The sequence below is a fragment of the Anolis carolinensis genome, chromosome 6 (assembly GCF_035594765.1).
Source record: "Anolis carolinensis isolate JA03-04 chromosome 6, rAnoCar3.1.pri, whole genome shotgun sequence".
NCBI classification, from domain to species: domain Eukaryota; kingdom Metazoa; phylum Chordata; class Lepidosauria; order Squamata; family Dactyloidae; genus Anolis; species Anolis carolinensis.
Window position 1 is genome coordinate 56,947,588 of NC_085846.1, and position 12,230 is coordinate 56,959,817.

The 12,230-nt window shown below is 43.9% G+C and overlaps 1 protein-coding gene across 3 annotated transcripts in view; it reads left to right on the top strand.

Moving 5' to 3' along the window:
* Window positions 1-12,230, top strand: part of elmo1 (engulfment and cell motility 1) — a 393,582-nt gene that overhangs the window by 287,864 nt on the left and 93,488 nt on the right. For all 3 annotated transcript variants that reach the window (XM_008112853.3, XM_008112854.3, XM_062957287.1), the window contains one exon: window positions 7,436-7,572. In XM_008112853.3, coding sequence (XP_008111060.1) covers window positions 7,436-7,572 — 137 coding nt within the window. The remainder of the gene's footprint in view (window positions 1-7,435; window positions 7,573-12,230) is intronic.

A 12,230-nucleotide genomic window follows, 5' to 3' on the forward strand; every position in this document is an offset into this window, starting at 1 on the left:
CTAATGGAGAAGGCTGCGCCTGCGCAGGCTCCAACGGATACTCTTCCAAGCTAAAGTTTGAAATTTGGCGGTAACCCCGCCCCTCTTCCCAGAGGGTATAAAGGGCGCCCTCCGTGCCCGCTCTCCAGTTCCTACGCCGCAAAGGCAGCGAGAAAGGGAGAGGTTTGCATGTGGGGAAGGAAGGGCGGGATTGTGTGAATTCACAGAGTACACTCGAAGAAACACGGTTACAGGTAAGCAACCTGTCCTTTTTCTTCGTGTACTCTGTGAATGCACACTAATGGAGACTAGCAAGCTGAGGTGTAGGTAGGTGGGATAGCAAACCCGATAACCAGTCTAGTGTCCAAACAACACATTTATTGAGCACAAGGTGCAAAACAGGCAAATGCAACGGTCAAAGAAGCGATGCAATAGCATATAGTGCAAAAAAACCGATCCTTGTTGTTAGGATCCAGAACACAATCATAACATTGTAAGTGGGCAATAGTCTGTAAGAAAATACAGAGGTAGGCATAAACTCATTCTCTGAAAACAGAGGGAGAAGTATTCAAAAAAAAAATACATTTCAGTGCAGTGGGTAAGTATAGTACACAAGCACTATGTTAAATAAACCCTGAGCACATCAATTACAAACGGGGTGGATGACAACGGTCAGTCTGTAAGAAGGATAAACCCGAAAACTGGGTTTGAGTAAGGCAACAACATTAGGTAAGGCAGGAGGAAAGGACGGACCTGGCAAAAGCCGAGTCCTTGAGGTTCTTTGAGTCCATCCTGTAGTGTGAAACAAAGGTGGATGGGGTGGACCAGATAGCCACTCGACAGATGGAGTCGAGAGGGACGCCCCTCAGGAAGGCCGTAGAGGTGGAAAGGCCCCTCGTAGATCTAGGGCGGATCGAAGAGGGGGGTTGGCGTTTGGCCAGCTGATAAGCGAGCTCGATGGTCTGAGCAATCCAGTGTGAGAGTCTTTGGGAAGAAAGTGGTTCGCCCAGTTTATGGGTAGCGTAAGCCACAAACAGTCTAGGTGACTTACGTATGTCCTTAGTCCTGTCCTTGTAGAAAAGGAGGGCTCTCCTGACATCGAGGAGATGGAGTTTCCGTTCTAGAGAAGAAGAAGGATTAGGGAAGAAAGCAGGAAGTATTATGTCCTGGTTCAGGTGAAAAGCAGAGACCACCTTAGGTAGGAAGGTGATGTCCGGGCGAAGGACAGCCCTGTCGTGGTGGAAACGGAGATAGGGTTCGTCCACCCGGAGAGCAGCCAGTTCCGAAGGCCTGCGCGCAGAGGTGATAGCGATGAGGAAGGCAGTCTTCCAAGAGAGAAGATGAAGGTCTGCAGAGGCCATAGGTTCGAAGGGAGCTGAAGCTAGTTGAGAAAGGACGAGTTCAAGGCTCCATCCGGGAGTCAGAGGTTGAACTGGAGGATGCAAGTTGTTGTAACCTCGAAGGAAGGTCTTAATGAGGTTGTTAGAAAAGAGAGAGGGTTGTCCCTGACGTTGGAAATGCCAGGAGAGAGCAGCGAGATAGGATTTTATCGAGGCCAGAGAAAGTTGACGATCCGCAAGGGAAAGTAGAAAGTCCATGACCAGCGGGATCGAAGTAGAGGCGGGATCGACGCGTCGGTCCCGAAGGAAAGTTTGGAATTTTGCCAGCTTGTAAGCATAGGCCTTCGATGTGGCCGGTTTGTGAGCGGCGCGAAGGATCGCCTGCAGGTCTGGGTGGAGAGAATTTAAGGAAGTATCCTCCAGGCAGTCAGGTGTAGGGACGGGACGTCGGGGTGGAGGACCTGTCCCTTCTGTGAAGATAGTAGATGAGGGAGAGTTGGGAGAGTGCGGGGAGGATCCGCACACATCCGGAGTAGCGTGGGATACCACGGCTGGCGTGGCCATGCAGGGGCGATCAGGATGGCCGATGTCAGTGTTAGATAGAGTCTCTCTATCACTCTCGAGATGAGAGGGAAGGGAGGAAAAAGATAGACGGGTTCGAGAGTCCAGTCGAGGAGAAACGCGTCTCCGAGACAGCCCGGAGTCGAGTCTGGAGGTAGTCTCGCTCCGAAGCGAGGAAGTTGAGCGTTCGAGGGGGAGGCAAAAAGGTCCAGAGCTGGCCAGCCCCAATCGTCGAAGACGGATTTCAGGATCTCGGGATCGAGACGCCACTCGTGGGGGGAGGTCGTCATTCTGCTTAGAGAGTCTGCTAGAGTGTTTTGAGCCCCCGGAAGGTGAACTGCCGACAGAGTTATGTGTCTCGCTATGCACCATAGCCAAATGTCCATCGAGAGAGCCATGAGTTTTCTCGAGCCCGTACCCCCTTGTTTGTTGATGTAGTACATGGCTACTACGTTGTCCGTTTGGATTAGAACAGACTTGTGGGGAAGAAAGCGAGCAAACGCCCGGAGGGCTTTGAAGATTGATAATAGTTCTAGAAAGTTTATGTGGTGAGACCTTTCTTGGGTGGACCACAGGTCCCTGACGGTGAGGTACGACATGTGGGCTCCCCACACAAAATTGCAGGCGTCGGTCGTGATGGTGACTGACGGTAGGGAGGGATGGAAGGGAAGTCCCACACAAACGTTCGCTGGGTCCTGCCACCAACGAAGGGAGAGGCGAACGTGGTTCGGTATCGTGAGAAACATCGAGCTCGGATGCCGATGGGGTTTGAAAGAGTCTATAAACCATCTTTGGAGAGGTCTGAGACGTAATCTGGCGAAAGGGGTAACCATGACCGTGGAGGCCATGTGACCCAGAAGAACTTGGACTGCGTGGGCTCGGATCCTGCGGTTGCGGAGGAGGAGAGAAAGGTGCTGTTGAAGGGCTAGGAACCTGTCCTTCGGTAGGGAGGCGGTTTCCGTGATGGAGTTGAAGAGAGCTCCGATGAAACGGATCTCTGTGGTTGGGAGGAGTTGAGACTTTGAGACATTCAACTGAAGGCCCAGCCGTTGCAGGAGAGAAAGAGTCTGTGAGACATGATTTTGAAGGGATGAGGGGTCGGACGCGACAATCATCCAATCGTCCAGATAAGGAAAGACCATAATGCCCTGTTTCCTGAGGTGCGCTGCCACCACGGCGACCACCTTTGTAAAGACCCTTGGGGCCGTGACAAGGCCGAAAGGGAGAACTGTGAACTGGTAAGAGTGTCCCAGGAGCTTGAAGGAAAGGAAGCGTCTGTGGGATCGACGCACCGAGACGTGGAAATATGCGTCGCGTAAGTCTATAGAGGCGAAGTAGTCTCCGTGTCGGAGCATCGGGAAGATGGAGGCCACTGAAACCATTCGAAATTTTGAAGGCAGAATGAAGAGGTTTAGAGCCCGTAGGTCGAGGATAGGCCGAAGACCTCCGCCCCGCTTGGGAACCGTAAAGTATCTCGAGAAGAAACCTCGAGTGTCCTGCTCGGAAGGAGAAGGCTGGATTGTGCCCTTCGCCAGAAGGGAGTCGACCTCGGCGCATATTTCCGGTGAAGGGTCGGTGTGGAGAATGTGACCCGTGGGTGGCAAGGTTTCGAATTCCAAGGCATAGCTGTCTCTGACAATGCGAAGAACCCAGGCATCTGAGGTGATAGACTCCCATTCGCGGTAGAAAGGAGCTAGGCGGTCGAGAAAAGAACAGAGAGGAAGGATCTGGTCGGGGCCTAGGAACGGCATGGTAGTGGCAGTAGTAGTGGAGATAGAAAGATCCCCGAGAGAGTGGGCGTCAGGCCCGACGTTGGGGTTGTGGCATAGCTGCAGGACCTTTGCCCCGACCTTTCGGGACCTGGTGCTGGCGGCGAGGTTGTTGCTGATGACTGTGGTGACTCGAGCTCGACGAGCGTCGAAACGGCTGGTGACGAAAAGGCTGAGGGTAGCGACGGTACCGTTGCGGGAACCATCGGGTCCGCTGAACCTGAGGTTGATCGGTCCCGCACTTTGTTGCGAGAATCTTGAAGTCGTGATTGGACTTAAGTTTGTCATCAGTGCCAGAATTGAAAAGGCCTTTGGTGTCGAAAGGAAGGTCTTCGATCACTTGTCGAGAGGAAGAAGAGAGTCCTGAGGACCGAAGCCATGCATGCCGTCTGATCGCGACCGCGTGGGCAATCATTTTTCCGGCGGTATCACCGGTATGCTTAACCATTTGAATTTGGTGGTGTGCGAGAGAGTCCGCCTCCTGTTGGAGGGTCGAAAGGACTGACCGGTCTTCGTCAGAAAGCTTGGCGAAGAAAGGTTGGGCTTTCTCCCAGAGGATCTGTTGATAAGCGCCCATGCAGGCCCCGTAGTTTGCCATACGGCAAAGGAGGAGAGCACCGGAGTACAGCTTGCGGCCTACCGCATCGAAGCGTTTGCCCTCTCTGTCGGCAGGGGAGTTGGAGTGTCGACCCGACGATTGGGAGGCCTTTACCACCATGGAGTTTGGGTCAGGGTGATGCTTGAGCCATTCCAAGGCTTCGTCATCGGTTCGGTACCAGGCCTCTATTTTCTTAGAGGTTGGAGGTATCGAAGATGGAGTCTTCCAAGATGCCTGGATGAGGTCCAGGAGGTATGGAAGAAAAGGCAGCAAGGTGGCTGGCGGGGCTTGGGCTTGAACCCTCTTGAAAACGGGGTCGGTAACAGCCTTTGAAGTTTGTTTAATTTCCATCCCCAGAGCGTCTGCCATTCTGACCATCTGGTCGGAGAAAGCCCGAATATTATCCGTCGGGGAAGGTGGGTCGACCTCGTAGGCGTCGTGAGGCGGGGAGAGGTCGAGACCGAGAGAAACAACGGAGGCGGAGAGTATCGACTCGGGGCGTTCGATATCGGGGTCATCCTCCTCGGGCCCTTGAGGGGACCGGGGAGGAGAAACAAGCACAGAGTCCTGATGAGGTATAACCTCAGGAGCAGGGAGAGCCGGCTGTGGAAGAACGGCCTTGGACGCGGAGGCCTGGGCGGCGCGGGCTAAGCGCGTCATCTGTCTACCCCTCTCAGGTGTTTGAGCCGGGGGAAAGAGCTCTTGTCGAGCCGGAAGACGAGATGGTGCCGGCTGGGGAGCCTTAATAACTGTCCTGACCGACCGGTCGGGGGAGGCTTGAGCGTCCACATCCGAGGACTGACCATGAGGAGAGGAAGAGGAGCGGAGGCGTTGTGCTGGTTGGATAGGAGAGGATCTCCTAGAGGAAGGCCCAGAGGAGGGGACGTCCTTCTTCGAAGACGCTGAGGAGGACGACCTCTGGATCATTCGTTTCTTTGCTGGGGGTTGTTTCGACGCGACCCTCAGCGATTTTCCTGAAAAATCAGACAATGTGTTTTTCTGGATGTGTTTTCTCATGTTGTCTCTCATAGTTGAGGTTTATCTATGATGTAAATTACAGGGCTCTCTCATCTTTTTAAGTGGGAAAACTTGTACAATTGGTATCTGACTAAATACTTTTTTCCCCACTGTATTATTTCCAGACTCAATGCACTGAAAAATAAAATGCTGCATAAAGTCAGAGAACTGATGGACTTGGGCAGTGGGATGAAATTCAAAAGCAAGACAAATGTTTTGTTTAATGGGTGAAGGGTGACATGATTGTAGCTATAATAAGAAAGGACCATGTTATATTGGACTTTTTCATATTATTAGATTCCTTTGTGTCACATCCGGGAATGAACATCCACAGTATAAAATGTGTTTTACTTTTCCTGAAAGATCTGTGTCATGTGAGAGTATGGTGCTGGATGGGACAATTCATGTTATTTGTAGGGCCTTGTTTTGAAACGTGTTTCCTTGTTGTTGTTTTAACAACAAGATCAATTGGATGCAAGGACCAAAGCAAATATATTGTGGGAACCATGGTGGGAATGTGCAGGCACTTCTAGGCTAGCAAATACCTATTAGCATTTTCTTTTAAACACAATTTCAAGAAGTTCCATGTTTCACCTTTTTCCAATAATTCTAGATGTATATCAAGACCCTTCTACACTGCCATATAAATTACAGGTTATCTGCTATGGAGTGGATTATCTGGAATTGTAGACTCATATAATCCAGTTCAAATCAGATAATTTGGATTATCAGATTTGATAATCTAGATCAGACATGGGGAAAATTCAGCCCTCCGGGTGTTTTGGACTTCAACTCCTACAACTCCCAAAACACCTGGAGGGCTGAAGTTTTCCCATGCCTGATCTAGATTATATGGCAATGTAGAAAGGGCCTCCAAAAGAGTTCAGTTTTTGTGATCATGGTGTCTCCCCTGCCTGGGAATAATCAATTTTAAAATGACAGAAAATGAAGAGAAACTTTTCCACTTTTTAACAACGGCTGCCAGGATCAACTATGCAAAAGTCTGGAGACCCAAGGAAAAACCCACAATTGATCAATGGATACTAAAGATAATGGACACTATGAATATGGATTCATTGATTCAAACAATAAATTATTTCCAAGGAGTAAAAAGTAAAAAAACAGATAAGGTTAAAGGTTATGTTACAAAGGAAAATAAAAATGTTAATAATGATTTAGAAGAAAAAGCAAGAATGAAACAAAACAAGGTCTAGTTAAGAGTAGGGGAAGCCAAAGTGGTTATTATAGGAGAGAAATGAATTTGCCGCAAAGAAGGAGATTGGAGGTCAACAATATCCCTTATCCCCTCCCTGATTTCCCTAACCCAATTACCCTTAATGTTAGATACATAGAGTAGAGTAGACCTTTAGAGTAGAGCTATCCTTTGCCACTTTTCTATCCTTACAGATTGTTCCCCCACTTTTTAATGTATCACTCTTGGAAAATATGCTTTACAAAAAATTTTTTTCAAAAAAAGAGTTTAGTTTTTGTTTCATCCTGTTCACAGACAATTTCCTACCCGTACTTTTTAAATGACAGATCATTATGCTTTTAATTGAAAGGTTTGAGGATAAAACCATTTTTAAGGAAATCATAATTGAACTGCAAGTTCTATCAGTTCTAGCTAATGTAATTAATGGGATTCAAATTCAGTTCAAGTCATTGTTGCTTATTTTCTACCTTATATTTTCGCTGATTTTTCAGATGGCTCTGACTTGCCTGATTCTTATTTTATCTCAAATAGTGTGTTACTCTATTTTATTCTAGAACAATTATGGGAATCATGCCATACTCTGAATGTTATTGAGACCTAAGTAACATAGCTAACAGTAAGAATTGCTGGAAGTTGTGGATCCATGGCAGGGGTCCTCAAACTTTTTAAGTGGAGGGCCGGTTCATGGTCCCTCAGACTGTAGGGGGGTGGACTATGAGGAAATAGTCCAAAATTAGGATTGCTGTTGTTGTGTGCCTTCAAGTTGTTTGAGATCCTAAGTCTAAAGTTTAGGATAGGGGCCAGGTTAATGACCTTGGAGGGCCACATCAGGCCCACGGACCTTAGTTTGGGAACCCCTGCTCCATGGCATTTGGAGGTACCCACAATTTTGTCTCCTGTTCTTAAAAATATGATTTTTCACTATTAATATTTTTCTTTCTTTTTTTTTTCCTTTTAGCCAGTGAGACCTGCAATGACTTCCACCCAATGTTCTTCACGCATGACAGGTCTTTTGAAGAATTCTTCTGTATTTGCATCCAGCTGTTGAATAAGACATGGAAAGAGATGAGAGCAACCTCTGAAGACTTCAATAAGGCAAGATTGTTAGGAAGGGAGCATTATGAAATGTATCTCCCTTTTTTCCTTGGCTTATCGTGTGTGTGTGTGTGTGTGTGTGTGTGTGTGTGTGTGTGTGTGTGTGTGTGTATTGTGTGTCTCTGGGTTAGTTCTGAATATGATTCAGATGTTTTCCTCTCATGAGATTGTACCTGCTTAAAAATAGACATGAGATAATAATTTGAAAGCATCCTCATATCAGAATTGCTCTGCACATGGAAAATCTATTTGTTGGAAAGCAGCTTGCTTTCTTCCTAAGACACAAGCAGGTTGTGATTGTACTATATGCCTTCTAGATTGTCGGAATTCCCTTTAGTAAAGAAATCACTACTGTTTACTTGAGGCAACAGTAATCTTTTGTAAAACTTGAATTTTACATCTCAGTTTGACACAAAAGGGATACAACATTGTTTCAGTATTGTTAGTGCTATTTTAGTGTTTCTTTGAATTTCTGAATAACTAAAGGGAAATAGTGCAACAATACTTCTATGTGACATTTTTGTTTGGTTGCAAAGACTATATACTAGTACAGTAGAGTCTCACATCCAACACTCTTGATTATCCAACACATTTTTGTAGTCAATGTTTTCAATACATTGTGATATTTTGGTGCTAAATTCATAAATACAGTAATTACTACATAGCATTACTGCATATTGAACTACTTTTTCTGTCAAATTTGTTGTATAACATGATGTTTTGCTGCTTAATTTGTAAAATCATAACCTAATTTGATGTTTAATAGGCTTTTCCTTAATCCCTCCTTATTATCCAACATATTCACTTATCCAACGTTCTGCCGGCCCATTTATGTTGGATAAGTGAGACTCTACTGTATGTTGAACTTTAAGTTGGTAGTATTATGTTCCAGAATAACAACAACAACAAGCTTTATTTATATCCTTCTCCCTTTCCCTGAAGGGACTCGGAGCAGGTTACAACAAAGAAAATAGAAACAAATAATAATAAATGTGGACACTGTAAAAATAGCACCATAACAATAAAATAAGGCAGACAAAATATTGAAGTTTATATACATTTTGGCTACTGGAATGTTTTGAGATGTGTTACTACAACTGGATTCTCCTCCTGCCTCCCACCCTTGATGCCACTGGAAAATCAATCCTAGAGGTTCCTCAGCCTGCTAGAGTAGTTTGTATTAGAGGGAGCGGGGAAGCACAGGAAGATAAAGCTTCGTGGGCAGATGATACTGAAAAGATTTTTTAAAATATAACATTGCGATCTCACATGAATTATATGCCCTGAAGAGTGTTCTTTCTTGCTATCTCAGTTTTGCAAAACCAGGTCTGGTAACCAAGAAAACTGAAACAGTGCTGTTTCTTTTCCTATTTTCCACTTGTTAATTTGCTGTCACCAATAATATGGTGTGGCCCATAAGGTATGTAATACATTGCCAGCATTGGGTTTTCTTGCTTTCATTCTTCTAGTTCACATCATTTCTTCCCAAAGCCAACCTTAGTACTAGAATTAAATCTTTAACTACCAGCTCCATATATTTTCCTATTCTAGCGGGCTAATTTATGTGAGTAAGTGAATGAAGAACGTATGATATAATCCCATATCAGATTTTATTGCAATTACAGTATATTGGATTTTGGCTCCTGGGACCCCGATACCTTCCTGAAAGCTACTCGGCCAATTTTGGTCTTCAATCATAACAGAAGATGGAAAAGTTCCTTTATTAAGTTTTTCCTTAATCAAGCTAAATTATATTTTGTAATTTAGAGGAAGCAGAAGTTTTCAATCTTCTCAAACTCTTAAGCATGTTCGTGCATTCTCTTATGACAGAGCAGTTCTCCTTCATTAGTTTAATTGCCATTTCCTGTAACCTAAAACATTTTTGAAACTCCAACTAGGAAATAAACTTATGAAAAGTAGTCTGGTTTCAGTATGTCAAATTTTTCTGACACTCCATATGTAGTACGTTAACTGTGGTATATCTGACTGGAGTTCTCTTGTGGCTGCTACTGTTATTGTGATGAACTGACAAGCCAGGTACCACTTATAGCAACCATGTGAATGATATTTCCAGTACACATGAAAGGGATGTAGGAATCTTAGACCAAAAGCTGAATATGGGCCAACAACTGGCAGTTGAAAATGCCAATGTGATTCTAGGCTGCATCAGTAGGAGTACATTGACTTGATCAAGGGAAGTAATAGTGCCACTCTATGTTGCATTGGTCCGACCATTCATGAAGAATATTGAAGGTGTCCAAAGAAGGGCGATGAAAATGATCAAAGGTTTGAAAGCCAAGCTCTATGAGGAGTAGCTTAGGGAGTTGGGTATGTTTAGCTTAGAGAAAAGAAATCTGAGAAGAGACATGATTTCAATATTTGAAAGGATGTTACATTGTGGAGAAGACATGCCTTTTATTCTGCTGCTCTTCAGATTAGGATACAATGGAGCAATGGATTAAAGCTGCAGGAAAAGGGAGTCTACCTAATCATTAGGAAGACCTTCCTGATGGTAATAAATGTTTGATAGTTAAATATGCTGCCTCAGAGTGTAAAAGCTTTCCTCTGGAGGAAGACTAGGTGGTCATCTGTTAGGAGTATTTTGATTGTGTATTCCTGCATGGCAAGAGGTTGGACTGGAAGGCCCTTGGGGTCTTCCAACACTAAAATTCTATTATTCTAATTTCCATTTGAATATATGATTGCTTAAATTTTTATATCTATGATCCTTGTTTTAGGTTTGGAAATTTTGCTCAATGTGTCTGGTTATTTTCTTTGAATTATGCATGCTGGAAGTCAAATGCACTTTGGTTTTTGTAAAGGTAAAGGTAAAGGTAAAGGTTTTCCCCTGATGTTAAGTCCAGTCATGTCTGACTCCGGGGGTTGGTGCTCATCTCCATTTCTAAGCCGAAGAGCCGGCGTTGTCCATAGACACCTCCAAGGTCATGTGGCCGGCATGACTGCATGGAGCGCCGTTACCTTCCTGCTGGAGCAGTACCTATTGATCTACTCACATTTGCATCTTTTCGAACTGCTAGGTTGGCAGGAGCTGGGACTAACAGCGGTCACTCATTCCGCTCCCGGGATTTGAACCTGGGACCTTTTGATCCACAAGTTCAGCAGCTCAGTGCTTTAACACACTTCACCACCGGGGTGAAGTTTTTGTACTATACCTTAATACTTTATCAGATCTTGTACATTTAATGTTTAGAGATGTACATCTTTCATATACAATGCTGTAATTAAAAGCACAAATAAAAACTGAGATATTTGAGGTGTGCTGCTTGCATTATAAATGATTTGTTTTTCCTGACAAGGTAATTACTACAAGCACTCAGCAAGCCAATACATAAACAGAAAAAAGGTATTTTTTTGCTGATGAGGACTTGAGTACCCTGCTTTGCAGTTTTTACCAGTAGGATCTCATTGCCACCATAGTGAGGGATGAAAAATGGCTCACAGCAAATGACTAATTGTCCAAAAGCAGGATTTTAAAAATGAATAATGCCTTATTCTGCTTCCCATAAAGGACAATGTCCTACAGTCCATCAACATCAGCTATGAACCAGGCCATTTGAGTCAGGTGTATTTCATATGCTAATTATAAATTAGGGCTGCAAAGTATAGATATTGAAGAGAAATACATTCTGCAACTTAGGGGTCACTGCAACAAAGTCGTTGGTGGGAAGAAGAATATAGTCTTATTTTACATGCCATCTGATTTTTGCAAATAGAAGGTCTCTTTAACTGTAAAAAATAGAGGTTGTTCCTAGTTTCAGAAGCAGAAAAAGCTAACAAGGCTTTCTAGAGGGCAGCTGGTCTGACTGTAATGGGTGAATCCTCAGAGAGCCATGTGTACATAACTGTAAGAATGATTTGTTGGTATTCTTAAATTGCTCATTTCATTCACAAACCTTTGTTATTCCGAGAAGATCAATAAATATTTTCATTATGGGATCTGCATTGCAAATGCATAGGGTGGAGCGTTAAACCTAAAAAAATGATCATAGAGAATTTATTTGAAGAAAACTGACATAGAAATGCAAATCCTAATGTTTACCTGGTAGTTGAAAGATGTTCTGTAATTCAGTGAATTTTAAACTATGAATTTTAAATTTACATTTTTTTATCTTTGGTCTATGACAGTGATGGCCAACCTATGACACACGTGTCAGCACTGACACGCCTAGCCATTTTTGCTGACACACTGCTGCCTGCAGATTGATTGGATGACAATGTCTTTTGTGGCCAAATTTGGTGTGATTTGGTCCAGTGGTTTTGTTGTGGAATTATCCACATTACATATATATAATATCATTCTATTATTATTCTATTATTATTCTATTATTATTGTAGTATATTATCATATTATTACTATTATATTATTCATTATTCATGACTACATTGAAACTAGAATAGAGAGAAATCAGCATGGAAACTGCAAGAGGTACCATAGATCGTTGTACATGGAAGTAAGGGTAGTAAATAATTTTTGATTTATTAAATACAGTTATATATTACAATTATACATTTTTGTTATTTAAACTATACATATTGCAAAATTATGGGGGTTTTTTCTCAAAGTGACACACCACCCAAGTCATGCTAGGTTTTTTGGTGAATTTTGACACACCAAGCGCAAAAGTGTGCCCATCATT